The sequence below is a fragment of the Anser cygnoides genome, chromosome 3 (genome assembly GCF_040182565.1).
Source record: "Anser cygnoides isolate HZ-2024a breed goose chromosome 3, Taihu_goose_T2T_genome, whole genome shotgun sequence".
In the NCBI taxonomy this organism is placed as follows: Eukaryota; Metazoa; Chordata; class Aves; order Anseriformes; family Anatidae; genus Anser; species Anser cygnoides.
The window spans coordinates 13,170,931-13,188,233 of NC_089875.1; the positions used below are offsets into that span (position 1 = coordinate 13,170,931).

Below are 17,303 nucleotides of genomic sequence, written 5' to 3' on the forward strand. Positions count from 1 at the left end.
GAGGTGAAATCATGAAGCTTATTTTCTTATACATCTTTATACATCTTAGAAATAGGAGGGTGGAAAACAGAAGCTTCAGCAACACATTCTTGATTTTTTTTAAATGCTTACATAAAGCTGAAAAAATCTGCCATTTTATTGGACTAGACCATGATCCTGATTTCATAAAATTGTACAGAGCACTTTGAATGCGTTATGGAATAGCTGTTAATACTCACACCCCTGTTCACCGTTACTGTATCTCTTGAATAAATAACAATAAATTCAACATTAATTTAAATATATTTAAGTTTAATGAAAAATAAAAATTCAATTCCTGTTTTACACATTAAATATTGTAAGAAGGAGAGCTTAAATTAGACTTGCACTTCAAATAAAATCTCAGAAAGACCAATAAATACAGAGTTACAAATCAGAAAACTAAAGCAATTTCAGTAAGGTATCACTTTTTACTGCTATAAAGCTGCATTGGCTCAACATGATGGTTCCCAAATTTTTGGAAACATTTCTACATATTAAATTCCTCAAACCAACTACAATGCTAAAAACGTAACTCACGTTGTCTTCTCGTGAAAGATTCCTTTTCTAAAATGTGTGGGTTGAACATCACCAAGTTTAGAAGCAACATTTGTTACTGTGATCATTTGGGCTAGCAGACCTACACCTGCAGGGTGAGTCAGGCAGCAGTATCACACAGCAGTTTGTCCCACCACAGCTTCAGCCAAGCCTGCTGGCATTACCAGTTCCCAAATAGTGATCTTGCACCTCAAGTAAGCAACAGTGCATCAGTTTCTGTGGTAGGCTGCAATTCAGGGTGCTTTACTGCTGTGTGTCCATCAGCCCGTTCCAGATACTTGGGTTACGTCTCAAAGTTCAGAGACAGGCAGTGTCTCTCTTCACATAGTCTGAAGCTGATAAACTCTCAAGCCTTTTTTCAAAAGATAACCCTGATCATTTAGGGATTGAATAAAGCTTTCAAAATCAAATACCTGGAGAAAAAAGACAAAGAAATATCAGACTGGAAGAATTAAATTTTATCTGGTACAAAGCAACATAAACAATTTAAAAGAATTGCAGTATTTACACATTACTTAGTAAACTATGCAGAGTAACATATGTGTTTATCCAAGTTCTGAAACACAAATGTCTACCAAATATACGAAACTATAATTTCTACAGTTCTCATTGATTTCCAAGTATTTATTCCAAGTCTAGAACATTGAATGGGCAAAAAGTACCGTATGAAAGCAAAATTAGAATTAATTGACTTAGCTACAAGTAACTAGTTGCTAAATGAGCGTTCATTTGAGAAGTGTGGGCAATAATGCATTCTGAGGGCAGTAACATTCTGTCAGACAGGAATCACACCAAATCTACTCTATGTATAGCCAACACATGGACAAGTTTGGAAATGAAGTCATCTTGCCCCAGCAGACCAGGGTAGGCTGACCAGGTAAGAGAAGAACAGCATTACTGGCCACAGTAAGTTCCATACAGAGAAATTCCTCATCACTACTCCTCACTTTATTAGGCCTTAAGCCAGTTTCAAAAGTTTTACGTTGGCATTTAAAGCTTTTGACCATGAAGCCAGAAGTAGAATTAACTATCAATATTTTTGTTTGGCTGAAACCTCCCTCACAAGTACAGAATATAAACCTGTTACGGGATAAAATACATCCGTGGCCACGTGTCCTACACAATGTTCCTACCAAGTTACAGCATTCGGATGCCTGAAGCAGAAACAAAAACCCAAAGGGCACATCTGGGCCCAGTGAAGGCCAGGCAGAAACCTCACTGCACAAGTGGAACAGACACCACAACAGCCTAAATAAATAATAAACACACAATAAATAATTTTGGCTGCTCTTGTTGAAGAAATGCTCGATTCCCATACTTACTCGTATCTGCAGCTCCTTTGCAATCTGTCGAAGCTGTTGCAATTCAAAGAGATTGTTGTAAGTTCTTTCCGCAATACTGTTGAGGGCAGAAATAAATCTCTTGGCTTGTGACCGATTGCTCATCCCAGACCCATGCTGGGAACGTTCAAAGTCCAGTTTCCCAAACTCATCCGAGTAGGTTCCCAGCATGCTAAAATAAATACATGAACAGGAAGTAAGAGTAAAAATGCATTAAGTTCCTTCCTGAAACATAACTGCTTGAGATGCCTTTTTCCTAGGGGATGATTTCCTATCTAGGGACCTTAGATAAAGCATCTGTCCAAATCACTTTTAAACTTAAGTTGTTTAACAGCAACAATAGGCAGTGAGCACACAAGACTAAAATTTGTGGCAGTAACTCATCTCTAAATTACTGTGCACTGATATTCATAACTGCTTTGATGACACAGCTCAGAAGTTGAAGTGATGGTATTCAACTTGGGGCTGTTGTCAATTTTTAAACAAGAGTTAACAACTCTGAATGTTAGTACCACGGGCCTAAATTCGGTCGAGTCTTTTCTTCACCGTGTTTGCCTGTCAGTATTAAAAAAAAAACTCTTTGAATAACACCAAGATGCTTTGTTTTTAAAGCACTGTATGTTACCTGTATTTCATTATTTCTATTACATCCTCAGCATCTTCCTTGGTACATTTCTCCCTTAATTCCAGCCTTGATCGTGCCTTAAAACAAAACAAAACAGAAAGGTGTATTTAAGATACTACACCTGATGTGAGAAAAGGCTACAGCCCTGCCCCATGCACTCAATGATACAACAAGCACAAGATTTGGGAGCACAGAGATGGAGCCTGAGCTCACAGGCTTTAGATGACGAGCCCTCTACTTTTTACAGCATTTCAATGTCACGTCCTTCAAACACACATTATCACCAGGTGAGAGTTTATTTTCTTTTTAATAGCGCATTCTTGGGAAGCAGCAGAATAACACAAACAGTGTTATTAAGGCATAGTGTTATGGAAAGCAGGAACAGTTTGAGTTCAAGATGGGCAGCAGCTTGTCCCTGCCTGCACCTACTTGCTCTCCTTTTAGGAGAGCATGATAGGTTTCATTTCTACCCCCTTAAGGGTGCTTTACCTCTTAAGAGGCTTTAAGCAACAGTAGTTCTTAAGCATTTGTAAGTCTCTTATACCTTAAAAATAAGGCGGTAAATAAGCTGTGAGAAAATACGGGATATCAGTATCACTTTAGGAATAATCTCTTTGCTTTCGATCCTTAAGTATCACAGCTTGAATTTACCTCGGTAAGTCGAATCAGTGACTCCAGCTGCCTCGTGGTGATTGGCGTGCTGTCTGCTCCTTGGTTCTGCTTCCGAAGCTCAAGGTAGAATTCCTGGAGGACCTGAGCAGCTTCTGGAGATAACTTTGGGTGAACGTACTGCCGAGCGTATCCGACGTACTTCCTCAGCAGCTGATGTGGAATGGCATCAAAGTTTTCTCCTGGTGAGATCTAACCCAATTACAAACAGAAGTCTCAGATTTTGGATTTTCTGTCAGAACGCTATAGAATACAAGTTTTAACATAAAAAATTCATCTTCTAGGCTTTATCTGGTGAAATCTTCATGAAGCTCGGAACATGGTGCCACATGTGAGCCATGTTCTTTTAAAGTCCATACACCGTGTTAAGACACACTTTGCCGCTTCAGAACAAGCAGCAGAAGCTTGTAATTTCCACTTCTTAGTGTAAAGGGCACCTAGCTATGTCAGGAATTCTCTCAAAAAGGGAAAATACAATTTCCCAATTGTTACAGTATACACCTCTACAGAAGTTTAAGCCATCACATTTCCCAAAGTGCAAGGGTTTAGCTCCCATAGGGGTTTATTTCTCCGAGACCTGGCATTTAGCAATATCAGCCTTCAGACTAACCACTGAGGTTTAATAACAAAATATCACTTCCCTCCCAAAATCCTCAATCTATCTCAGTCTGCAGATGTCCAAGTACCTGTCCAAGCACTTACACTGCTTTATATCGATTCAGTATTTCACAGCACATTATATAAAATTATTACACCCAGTCTAGTTCTGTAGCTCCTTACTGAAATCTAATACAGTAAATCTGATTTCACACAAAATACCTTCCCACTATCCAAACAAGAACAAACAAAAGAAAAAAAGCAACCCAGCTGATAAACTCTTTCCATGTGAATTGGCACAATTTTAGCAACTCCAACATGGTGGATGACGTTAGCTACGATAGACAACTTGCAGAAACTGGTGGCTGCGGCCTTAACACTTCTTGAATTCAGAGCCAGTTACCGTGAGAAGAATGGGAGTGGGAGACTGAAGACATCTAGCAGGTTGAGGTTGCCAGGTCCCACTGCAAGGAGCACGACAGAAACAGGCACAGCAACGGTCACAGGCCAAGTCCTACCTTTAGTCTTTCAAGCAGTGGCCGATCAGAAACAACTTCAAGAACAGAGTGATCCTGCACGTTGGCACGACTCACAACGGCGCTGCTGCACGCTGCCTGCTTTCCAGCTCGGATAGCCATCACGTGCTCAGACAGCAAGTGATCGTGATCTTCATTTGGGGTGTCCAGCAAAATGAAAACCAAATCAAATCTTGACAGCAAAGCACTCCCCATTCTGGAGTAAAGACAAGAAAACCAAACAATGCTTGTATCAATGTAGAAAAACAACAGCAACTCTGCTCTGCTTCAAAAATATTTAGAGAATTGTGTCCTTTTCATTCAGGATAAAGCAAAACTGCAATTTTTCTCCTAAAAAAAGCATGAGAAGTTATTACAATAAGCTTGTGTTCAAGCTCCAGGAAACTAGAAGTCAATTAAACCCAACTGCAAGACTGCCTGAAGCACCTGCTCCCGAATTTGGATCATATAAGCAGCATTTCAGAAAGTGCTCACTTTAAGTTCTCAGACACCGTTTTGGCTTTGTTATAATGTCCTCCAACTGGGTTTGCTGCAGCAACGATCGATGTCCTGGCTGGCAAGCTGCAAACAATGCCAGCTTTGGCAAGGCTGATACTTTGCTGTTCCATGGCTTCCAGCAGAGCCTGATGCTGGCTTCCCATCTTATCAAATTCATCTATTCCACAAATACCTGGAAACAATACAGGACAAGGGCTTATCAGAAAACACATTAACTAATGGACAAGTGTATGCTACAATCCAGTGCAACATCAGAACTCCACTCAGAGCCTAGGTACTGCGGGAGATCTTGGACCAAGCCTCCATTTCAGCAAGGTCTGTTTCCATTCCAAGCTGCTGCAGCTGAATCATTGTAAAGCTGGCTTGGCTTGCAGAGGCAGTGTCTTGGTTACTCGTTAAGGTGCCAAAACAAGCTGTTTGTAAAAGTAGAAATAAATGGCCAATCTCATAAGCAAGCTATTTTTCAAAAGCAGTAAGACTCCAGTAGCTGCCCTTAAGTCAAAGATTTCTCATAAAGGAAATCCTAGTTCTTTGCCACATGAAATAAGACTGGTATGCGAATTGCAGACCTCCAGTTTTATGCACATCCCAAGCCCTAAGAAAGCAGGAACCACCTCTGGAGGTCACTGGAGAAGCTCAGAACTTCCCAGATGGGGAAAGCCACTATCATACTTCAGATTTACATTTTTAATCCCCAGTTATGCAAGCACTGTAGTTAACAACCTCAGACTCCGCAGCACCCCCCACCACCATGTTTGTTCATACGAAACCTATGGCATTACAAGTATTACCTTGATCTCCGAGCACTAAAGCACCAGCTTCCAAGGCAAAATCTCCTGAAGCACCATCTCTAGACAGTGTAACAGTCAGGCCAGAGCTGGTGGAAGTATTACCACAAACATACACACCTCGAGGGGCAACGTTACACACTGCCTGGAAGAAGAAAATAGTTTTTTCTCATAAGCCTTATTCTAGAGAAACAGTACAAAGCAAAACCGAATCTGTTTCTTTCCATTTAACATGGTCGAACAGTAAAGCTGTAACTCCTTGCAACCCCAAAAGACATGTTTCTGCAAAGCAGTAGGAATAACTTTTGTCACAATACTTGCACTTAGCCACATCTACTGTGTTATCAAAACTACTAGGGTTTGGGGCTCAACATCTGCATCCAAAGTGTATTGAAATGGATCAGAGGTTTCCAAGCATCACAGAATTGCAGATACATAGTTTCTGTATTTTTAGGCCCCAGGGCTTATTTAGACTAACATCTTCTCTGGCTGGCCAACACAAGCAGCTTCAGAGGGGGGGAAGCATCGTTTGTTCCACAACTAAGGGATGAAGGAGAGCCCTAGTCTTTGCCGTGCCCCTAGTATCCAGAAAACAGCTTGTGCTTTGAATGGACTGGCAAAAGACAGACAGTGTTGCAGTTAAGTTTGTTTAGAAAACAGTTATCATTAGAGATTTCCTGGAAAAAATTCACTTTGGTTACTGGTGCTTGTTTTATTCAAAAGGTAACACCCAAAGTATATTTGCTCAGTACCAGAGAAGTGACAGGCACTGACAATTGAATTAAAAAACAAACAAACAAAAGACAAGAACAACAACAACAAAACCCACCACAAACTGGCTTCTACATAGCTTTTTTCTTGTCCTTGTGATTTTTTTTCTGTGGCAGTGATGACAGAAAGGAGGTTTGTCTCAGGGTCTTATCTGAGGAATAGGCTACCAGCACTTCTCTAATAGCATTCTATTACTTAGTATTATGTGGGGGGGAAAAAAGCCGTGAAGTCACTTATTATATGCCAGATACGCCCAATTCAGTGAAAAAATAAAAAATCATTTATCAGAATGCTTGCACATGCACCTGTCACTTTGGTTAAATTATTTCAAGGCACATCGTTAACATGGCATATCCATGTTTAAAAAAATCTGAGTCTTTTTAATGAGGTATGGAATACTGCAAGTCCAGGAAAACTCTGTCCCCTTTCACTCCTCTGTAACCACAGGCAAAGACGTGGAACTTTAAAAACCATTCGGTTCAAGATAAATTCTGCTGTTAACTGGCTTTGCAGTCATGCAAAAAAATGCCCACCAAGACTGAGATGCAAACATAGGAGCAGGTTCCTTCCCTGAAGAGCAGGGATCTGGGCCAGCCACATAGAAGTAGGATAAGAGAACAGAAATAAGCCTCGCAGAGGTGAATAGCATGGTGGTTCTAAAAATGCCCTTATTTTATTTGACAGTAGGATAGCTACATGAATAAAGTGAAACACCTCACCGAGAAGATAAGTTGGTGAAAGGAGCGAAAAAGGGCAGGACAGCAAGAGTACAAAGTACTTTAAAGTCCACAGGATTGACTGAGTATCTCTGCTTTGAAAACGTTTTAACAGGCTGGTTCTCTTCTGCAAGGCTCTCTGGAAAGAGCGGACTGCAGGGAAGCCATTTGGGTGCTATACACTACGTCTGAGGCATGCCGGATGAAAAGACGTCTCCAGCACCGCCAAGTCTTCGTGCAGCTACCCTACAATGCTCACAGGAAGTAAAGGTAGCAAGGAATTACTGAAAAATACAATCATGCAGTAGTAAGAAATCAACTCATACTTGCAGCATTTGACTTTTTCCTAATCCTGGATCTCCAACAACCAGAACATGTGGATCTCCTCGAACCGGGATTCTGTTCTTGTCATCGACAAACTTCTGACATCCTCCAAATAACGCCAGGGCCAAGCCTGCCTTGACAATCTGTAGCAGCACACACCGATGTAGTCAGTATTCGGTCATTGTGATCGGTACTGACAGCTCCCCAGAACTGCTTGTAATAACCCTTCTCTTCTGGATGGCTGAACTTAAATCCCAGAAGGAAGTTGCAAAGGTATAAGGCTGCCACCTCCCTGTTAGTTCATGCACTGGAACAACACTGAAAAGTCACCCATAAATACAGCCCCTGCCCCTTCCCTCCACCCCAGGTAAACTTCACAAATCCTGTAGGAGTTTACTGTGGCATAAACATTTCAGCCCGAAGTTGCAAAGCAGAGCTGTCAAACTGCTTACCTCATGGCCATAGATGGCAGGACAAAGAGAGCTGAAAAACAAAGAATACTGTGACACGGGGGGGGGAAACACAGATCTCATGTTACTATTAAATCATCACGTGTTCTGTCTCTCGTCCCAGAACACTTTTATAAGTATAAAAATTTTGCTTAGTTGTTGAATTCTTAGAATCAGTTTGAATGTAAAAACAGTACCATATTTCCAAAAATTTTTAGATAACCAGATATACTTGAAACAATATGAAAAGCCTTTTGAGTTTGCACAAATGCTAAGAAGGACCATTTTCCCAGTGGTTGCTGCACTGTTCTGACTTTTATCAAATAGCTACCTGTAAACCTCCTTCTAAAGGTTCTACAGTTTTGTGTTCTTTGATTCCACTGGCAGGACCTGAGGGACAGTCCGGCTAGAGAAATACTTCTTCATCTGAACTGAGGGTCTTTCACACCCACTAATCGTTACCTCTTCCCTCTCTGCTGCAGAAAAGCATAGCAGAGAACAAAACAGTGCTTGTGAGTTAAACTGGTCAGTGAGAAGCACAAATTAGTGAATTGCTTTGTTTACCTGATGCTTTCTGTCTCAGGGTTGACCTGAAAAACTTGGAACTTCCCTGTATCCCAAAGTCCTAACAGCCTCAGTTTCTGTACGCATTCCTCACTGCAATAGTTCCACTTCCTCCCACGTCCTTTGCCCACTTCACTGAAACCTCAATATCCTATGTTGCACAGGCCTCAGACATTTCACAGCTTTAAGGCCAGCCGCCAAGTTAGACGGGGTTTGGTCATGCTGATTCAGAAGTTAATCGAGCTCTGACACAACTTACTTCACAATGAGCCTGAAGAGATTTTCCTCAGCTTGGATTTCTTGAACAGCATAGAGGTCCTTAAGCGAAAACTCCATGAATGATCTCTGAAAAGTCTCATCATCAAAGTTCTTTGTTTTTTGTCCTTTACTGTTGCTGACAGAATTCGCCTCGATGTACAACAGGAACACACACTTGTCATTCTTATTTTTAGAAGCTCCTGGTAGAAAGATTGACAGACAATGAGGAAGAAATTTTGCATTTTAAATAGTGATGTTATTTACAGATGTCACAGGGCAATTCCGAAATATTTAGCAGACATGCGTACAGCCTCTATTTGCATATTTAAGTAGTTGGACACCTGCATTTTCAAAAATTGATGCAAAGTGAGTAAAAGCTTCTAGCTACATTTTTTCTTTAAGATCCCTGCATTTAGGTCCATAAAACATTTTACTGGACTTTGGGGGGGGGGAAACACAATGTGTTTATGCATTTTCTCCCAACATAAGTGAAGTCTTCCAGGAATTTTAAGTTATATTACTCCAGGCGAGTAAAAGATTGTACACAAGATTTTCCCACTCAGTATTTACGGAAAAAAAAATTGTAGAGTGCCGAACAATTGAACATATACCTTAATAATTAAACGTTTTCTGTATGCTCCAGAGAATGATAACTGAGCAGTGAACACAGGCTCACAATAAATCACGACTGCAATTCTCTGCAATACGTTCATTCTATTACAGCTACGCACAACGTGCTTCTTCATTTTTGGGGAAAACAACGATTCTAAGATTTCTCTAGGGAGAACTATACTGAAAAAGGTAATATGCCTTCACAGTCATATGATGGTTTTTCTGTAATTTGAAGGAGACACTGAAGGAAAAAGGTTAAATGAATAATGAGCCTCAATGAGACTTCAGGAAATAAGGATGTCTCCCCACATGTGAGCAGTTCAGAGGAGGCTTTCCTATCAGCTGACTCACCATAAAACACTACGTGCCAGGACTGGAACTTGAGGACTACAGTTAAATATAGACCAGTGGGTTGCAAAAGACAAACTCCCTCTATCAGTGGACATTTGAGACAGCGCTCCTCTTGAGCAGCGGGCAGATTGCCTTTTCAGTATGGCACCTTGGTAGGAAACTTTGGGAACTTCTTAAATACACTCAATGCTTTTACAACTTTGAGAGCTCAAATGAAAGAGGATGACTGTTCATCCTGTTGGGAAATGACTAGAAAAAAAAAACAAACACAAAAGTATCCCGAGATGCGTGTTTTACCTTCCTCAGTGCTCGACACCTTAACTATCCCTGTAATTGTGACCACATCTCCTGGGACGCAGCTGTCCACCAGATCTTGAACCAGTTCACATTCGATTGTGCGAGGGATTCGGCCTGCTTCTCGCTGATCGTCCGACATGAGCTCCTGAACCCTGCAATACACGTGGTAAGCACGCAGTCCGTGTGTAACGTTATATGGTAACACCATGTGTTACCAATTCCGGCACACAAAGAATGGCATACATCACGAAGGGAGGCACCAGAAATGTCCTGATCAACACTAGAAACAGTGGTGCTGGATTTGGAGAAACAGGCTTTTTCAACTCAGACTTGAGCGAAAGGGCATATAACATACCTAAAACCCCAAAAGACAGTAACAATGTACTCCTGAAATAATAATCAATGTGGAGTTCAGATTTTCTAGCGCTGGTGAGTGCATTCATGTAGAAATACGTACGGTATGTGAAATAAGATGGCCTTTATTTACAAAGTTAGGAGGTCAGACATTATAGCCCTGATGAGCGCTTAATTGTCATTTTAACCCTAGAAAACGCCACGAAGTTCCTCAGACCACAGCAAGAACAGTACTGCGCTGTGTAACTGCAAAAGGCCAGCAGCTATCAGGTTCTTTAAAAGGTTCTGATTTTGACTCTGCACATAGAGTCCTGCAAATTTTCCTAGCAGCTTAGCATAAAGCTTCTCTTAAGCTGTGATGAACAGCACCCTCTACAGCTACTAACAAGAATGTCAGCACTGTGTTTAATGAGTTCCAAATCACTTATTGCAGAAAGTTCTTCAAAAAATACACTTGGATGTCATTTGGCACAAGAAGAGCACATGAACTTACAGAATCTGAGCACAACCAGAGGAAAGCAGTAAGAGTTCTGTTTCTGTTCAGGTAAGCTTACTGCTTACCTGCAGTAAGCTAACAGGATGACCAAAACACTGAGCAAACTCTCCTGCATGTGTATTTTGGGACAACAGCAGCATGGTCACAGTACAGTAGAGCCAAAGAAATGATAAGAAACATTCAGTTCGTTCAAATCAAGTGTCACAGCTGACGAGTAATTTAACAGGGCTTTCGTAATTGACTTTCTGTTAATTAAAAGGAATTATTAAATATTAGATGCAACTGAAATAATGCAGAAAGTCTACAAAGAGCACAGACTTAACATTTCTCAAGGAACTCACATTAGGAGGAATGCCCAAGAAACTATTACATTGTTCAGGGTTAACATACAAAGTACACTATTTCTCTGATAAAACAACTGCTTTGCAACACAATATTTGAAGAGTGCTTACTGCAAAAGGATAAGGAGATTAAAATGACAGAGTGTAACACAGAATGGGCCATCCTGTTGCTTTTTGGCTACTGCGTTTACGACATTTTTGTGCAGGAGGGGGGAGATGCTTACTTAACAGACTGCCAGTCCACTGTTGTGGTTAAAGGAGAGCTTCTGTCGGGTGTGAATGACCGGCCACGGCACTCGGGTATAAGGCACTGTAATAGAATTAATTACAATTCGTTCTCAATCTTTTTTTTTTTTTTTTTAAATAAACTGCCTTTTCTATTTTTCAAAATGAAAGCAAGACAACAATATTGATTACCACAATTTAAGGAAAAAAATCATTAAATTAAGACTACAGACTAACACATAATTAACAAAGAGATAACAAGCACAGACAGCTGATCCCTGAGTCAGTTGTTAGAGCAAACACGGGTAATTTGTATGATCCCCTGACTCACAGGAGTTTCTACAAATTGCTTTTGTTTCAGGAGTATACATTTTTTTCAAGGTTATGCACTAATTCAAAGCTGGATGATAAGTTTTTTTTTTTTTTTTTTTTTTTTTTTTTGTTTTGTTTTTAAATGTGTGACGTGTCACTCCCGCTCTACTCTGCGCTGGTGCGGCCTCACTTCGAGTACTGTGTGCAGTTCTGGGCACCACAGTACAAAAAGGACATGAAACTGTTGGAGAGTGTCCAGAGGAGGGCGACGAAGATGGTGAAGGGCCTAGAGGGGAAGACGTATGAGGAGCGGCTGAGGTCACTGGGCCTGTTCAGCCTGGAGAAGAGGAGGCTGAGGGGGGACCTCATCATAGTCTACAACTTCCTCTCGAGGGGGAGTGGAGAGGCAGGTGACCTATTCTCTGTTATCACCAGTGACAGGACCCATGGGAACGGTGTTAAGCTGAGGCGGGGGAAGTTTAGGCTGGACATCAGGAAGAGGTTCTTCACCGAGAGGGTGGTTGCACACTGGAGCAGGCTCCCCAGTGAAGTCACTGCACCAAGCCTGTCTGAATTTAAGAAACGATTGGACTGTGCTCTTAGTCACATGGTCTAAATTTTTGGGCAGACCTGTGCGGTATCAAGAGTTGGACTTGATGATCCTTATGGGTCCCTTCCAACTCGGGATATTCTATGATTCTATGTTTAAACTAGCTTTAAATATCAAAACTAATTCCCCTTTCACCACCCTTCAACGCCCACTGGTATTGCCATTTTTCAAATCCCTACAGGAATGCAAGAGGGAGAAGTATGAGCTTAGGCAATTTTAACTTACCTTACTTGGAAGAGTGTATTTTCCATCAGGCAGAGGAACGCTCTGAACATCTCCGCATGTGCCACAGACAAAGGCTAGCTTAGTGCACAGAGGCTTAATGTTACTGACGCGCACAACAGTACCCCGCAAGGCGATGTATTTCCCATAGCAGTTGGCCCGGACGTTTTTCAGCTGAGTTAGCGGATCGTAGTTGTAAATCCTACACAAAAGTTAAGCATGAACATTTCGAAAGCCTACCACATTTAAACGAAGAACCAAAAAAACAAACCAAAGCAAAACCCAATCAATCAAAAAAACCCACACCCAACAAAAAGAGGCTTACAAGCAAATTATGAACAGCAGTCCGGAGCAATGATGAGAATGACTGCATCTGTGCACTCACGGCCTAGTCTTTGACAGCTGTTCTTGAAAGCAGCACATTTAACATTCCCCAACCGTACATTTTGTTTGTACCTCACCCTGGAAACAACCAAGACTACTGAAATCACAGAAAATACTTAATAATCATGTATAACTGCCTTTGAATTATTCCCAGTTAAGACCAAGGTTTAGACTTGTGACAAAAGAATCAAAGATTTATGTCTGTGCTCCAATAGAAGTGGTGGATTTTTACGCTTCAGGGATTTAACAATGCTGTCACCCAGTACGACACATTGCACCTCATAAACGAGGACAAAGAATACCCAAGCAAATCATTCTGAAGAACAAATTTCAATAACAGAACTGTTTAAGTGAGAATGGACCTCTTGAAACTGTCTAGTCCAACCCTCCTCTCAAGCAGAGCCCCTTTGAGCTGGTTGTCCAGGACTGTCCGGTTGGGTTTTCACCATTTCCACAGAGAGATTTCACAGCCTCTCTGGGCAACCTGCACCAGTGTTTGATCACCTCCACGGTATAAAGGGAAAGAAAAATGCAGAACAACTAAGTTTTCTTGTACTCAGATCACCTCTTGTCCTGAAATCCTGTGTCTGAGTACCGCTTTTGTTGCCTTGCTCCTTACTCTTAAGGTCCTGAACTCCACCAACTCACTGTTCAACCCTGCCCATTGTGCTGCAGAACCCTTTTAGGAGCATGGTATTTTTATGGACTTCTCAGAACTTTCCTCTAGAGAATAAAGGTCCATAATTGTCCCTTATAATTTGAGAGCTTGCATATGCTTTTTTTGTCTACAGGTTTTCCTAAACACTGGCCAGTATCTAATTAAAACAGTGCAGTTTTGTAACAACAAAACTTAAGAACATATCATCGTCTGGCAAACCCCCCAATGAATTCGAACTGCTGTGTCAAAACATGCTGGGACCAGCAGAAAAAAAAAAAAAATTAAACTCAGATAGAGCTAATACTCCCAGTCCCCCTCAGAATCCCGAGGTCTGAGACGCTTTTCTGAAGAAAAAAATGCACCTAGGACTTATTTCATTAGGAAACCAAAGGAAGTCACATTTTCACAGTGATAACAGCAATTAAGATTCTTGAATGTATATGCTTATTCAAAAATTGGTATAATTTCAGTTTCTTCATTTCAAATTAAAGGTTAAATAATTAGAAATAGTATTCTTGAAGCTTTCTATCAGTAATCCTTTAAGAGACGCAAGCTAAAATGAAAGAACAAATCTTCCTCTACCACTGTCAAATCATACATACAGGGAATAGTAAATATTGCCCACTATAGTTTAGGTACACACCAAATCATCTCCTTTTTGAAGGCAAGCCTTTTACTACCAGAAGGCTAGATTCTTTTGAACCCTTTCCTAATTCCCCTAGTAAACATCAGAAATATAAACATATTTCTGTTTTTGACGAATACATGTTTCACAGAATAGTTGCTCTACTTCTAAGTTACTTCTCTATGTATAAACTGTTTCTTCAGCTTATAAGCAGGTTTCCTTTTGCCTTTGCCTTCACCGGGACAGCTTAGCTTCTGTCATTGCAAAGATAAAAACGTAGACTGTTCTTCTGGAAATATCTTCACAAGGTCAAGTCTCTTGATTAAATAAATAAGCCTTCAGCACCACGCACGGACACTGATGATCACTACAGAAGAGGGAAAAGGATCTTCCTGAAAACAAAACAAACACTCAACACCTATTACCTGGCATGAATGAGAGGCACATTTATTACAGCTTCTCCATCAAGCGGTAATCCTTCCTGCACCTGCAGCTCTGCAGCATGCCTTTCAAGGTCCTTTGTTAGCACCTAGACAGAAGAGAAAGGCAGGCACAAACTTCATATTCCCTTCATATTCCCTGCAACATGGGTTCAACTGGCTACCGTTTGGTTATTGTCAGACCCACTGGTGAAGTCCAAAGAGCTCTCTGCTGTCCAGCAGTGTCCCACTAAACAGTGTTCTCCTACTTCTTAACAACTCTAAGATTCATTTTAAAAGGAATTTAAGATTGCGTTTCTTGAATTATAAAATGAATGCTTACAATAGTCTTCAATCCTGGTCAAGGCATGGAGTTTTGTTTGACAAAAACAAAAGCACCTGAGAATTTGCCTTTCAACAAGCAGTGAAATACTCCTTTAACAGACACTGAACAGAGCCAGGAATTCTTGCATCTGCTTACCACTCACCCATCAGGTATGGCTCTTCTGTGTGAGGTCAGATAAATAGCACAAGTAACTCTCAGCCCACTGATCAAAACAGGAATTAGAAGTCACTACGGCATAACTGTTAGATCTACGTTTAGTTTTAGCCAACTGCTTTGACTACGACTAAGCAAAACACACTAAGACCAGAGAATTTCCAAAACAGGATTTTGTAGACCATACAGAAATGGCATAGAGATGGAAGTTATTGAGTTTTGATTGAACAAAAGATTTCCATGACACAGAAAAGCACAGAAATTCGTTTTTATATCATAATTGCCTTAAAGTCCCCCTGATTCTTTTCATTACAAGGGGTATGATCGCATGTATTAGAACTTCACATTTACCTGGTGAATTGCTAGACCCATACACTGTAATGTTTTCTGAGGCATATCCCGTAACTCCGCAGATACATTTGGTATTGATTTAGTTAATTCTCTATCTTCTATCAGGTCCTTATAATCCACAAGGATACTTCCTTTTCTTTCTATTTCATCCTGCAAAACATTTAAAGTTACCAAATACAAGTCAAATTATAAACACAATACATCCAAATCATGTCATAAACATTTCACATCTGTGATGGAGATTATCTTTGATAGAGAAAATAAGATTATCTAATGTCACTACATCAACAATATATATATACATATACACATATATATATATTTTACCTTATCATAAAGGTCAATGCGTTGCATGAAAAATTTTTCAAAGGCTTGAGTCTTCAGGACAAAAGGAGACTTGTCAGCATAAGCTAATCAGAAACACACTACGTTAGTAATTGACAGAAATACTTATTTCAATTTCACAAAATACATGAAAAGGCAATTTTTGTTCCGTTCTTTTTCTGCGTTCCAGAACCGAGGAAGATGACTGATCTCTACAGTCCCACAGTAACGTCCTGTTACAAGGTGTGTTATAAGAGAGCTGTCTCTAGGATGACAGAGGTCAAGCGCATCGGAGCAGGAAAAGTTCAATAGAGGCACAGAGATTCCAGCCTTTGACAGACTCTATGCTTTATGTAATTGAGCAACTTAAGAAAGATCTTATTTTACACTACTCAGGATTTCTTTCCAAGGTTTGGAGTCCACAGAGATTACAGCGTGCTATAATCAGCGTACAGATTGAAATCTGTATCACATTCATATAACAAACACAAATGCTTTCTCTTCCACTTATCCTGTCTACTTATAACCCACTCTAGAAAAAATGGAATAGGATATTTGCTATATGTAATTTTGGTCTAAAAATACCTTCAGAAAAATAAAGTTTCCAGCCCTTATACGGAATAAACTGGTCCAATGTTGACTGAACTAGTCGAGATGTTACTGAAAGAGATTGAAATGGGGATTAAAACCATGTAGACACTAAAACTTTACAAATTTTATTGTCAGTGACTCTTTAGAGCAGCAGAAGGCAAGCAGTGCCATTGTCCGGCGCACAAGCAGGCACAAGAGGTTGCCCAGAAAACAGTGAGGAGCCAGCTCACCAGGTTGGGGCATTCTCTTCCACTCTGCCTTTTGTCCTCCTCGTCCTCGCCATCCTCCTCGCCATCCTCCTCTCCACCCTCCTCTCCACCCCTGGAAGCCTCTCCCCCGGGCAGCCCCCCTTCCTCTGACATCCGCGCTCATTTTGCTCTAGGGGCATCAGCTCGGGGCAATGACGATGGGCAGAAAATTCACAAATTACTGCTGCTGACCAGGCGGGGAGCGAGAACCCGGGGGGTGGTGGCCCCTCCAAGCTTTGGGGCCCCCCTCCAAGCCCCAGGGGGACCCCCTCAAGTGCTGAGGGACCTACTCAAGATTTGGGGCCCCCGTCTGAGGCCTTAGGGTCCCACTTATAGGACTTTGGGTTCCTCTCCCAGCCCCGAGGTCCCCCTTCCAAGCCTTGGGGTCCGCCCCCAAGTCCCGGGGGGACCCCTCGAAGCCCTGAGGGACCCGCTCAAGACTTGGAGCCCCCGTTCGAGGCCTTGGGGTTCCTCTTATAGGACTTGGGGTCCCCCTCCCAGCCCCTGGGTCCCTCTCCGAGCCCCAGGGGGACCCTCCAAGACCCGGGGGGTCCCTCCCGAGGCCGCTCCGTGCCCCGCCCGCAGCCTGTCCGCCTCAGCCCTCACGGAGCACGCCCCGCCACCTCCTCTCCCCTCAGGAGCCTGCCCGCTTTGGCGCCCAAACGCCACTTCC

The 17,303-nt window shown here is 41.6% G+C and overlaps 1 protein-coding gene across 3 annotated transcripts; it reads right to left on the reverse strand.

Annotated features, from left to right (window-relative positions):
- Positions 1 to 159: 159 nt before the first annotated feature.
- MCM8 (minichromosome maintenance 8 homologous recombination repair factor) lies at positions 160 to 17,247 on the reverse strand. Of its 3 annotated transcripts, none has more exons than XR_007158363.2 (18): positions 16,613 to 17,247; positions 16,377 to 16,451; positions 15,795 to 15,877; positions 15,468 to 15,617; positions 14,624 to 14,727; positions 12,535 to 12,733; positions 11,387 to 11,472; positions 9,972 to 10,123; positions 8,713 to 8,911; positions 7,893 to 7,923; positions 7,443 to 7,583; positions 5,633 to 5,774; positions 4,818 to 5,013; positions 4,326 to 4,539; positions 3,193 to 3,402; positions 2,542 to 2,618; positions 1,899 to 2,033; positions 160 to 989 (listed from the first exon to the last, which is right to left on the reverse strand). XR_007158363.2 is itself a non-coding variant. In XM_066993480.1 (18 exons), exons 1-18 carry the CDS (start codon positions 16,752 to 16,754, stop codon positions 897 to 899), a joined length of 2,481 nt encoding a protein of 826 aa, XP_066849581.1. In that variant the 5' UTR covers positions 16,755 to 17,247; the 3' UTR covers positions 161 to 896. The 3 variants fall into 3 exon arrangements, 2 of the variants coding, with proteins under 2 accessions (XP_066849581.1, XP_013051674.1); XM_066993480.1 differs by having other exon boundaries at positions 161 to 989; positions 1,899 to 2,088; positions 8,713 to 8,908; XM_013196220.3 differs by having other exon boundaries at positions 162 to 989; positions 1,899 to 2,088; positions 16,613 to 17,245.
- Positions 17,248 to 17,303: the final 56 nt, after the last annotated feature.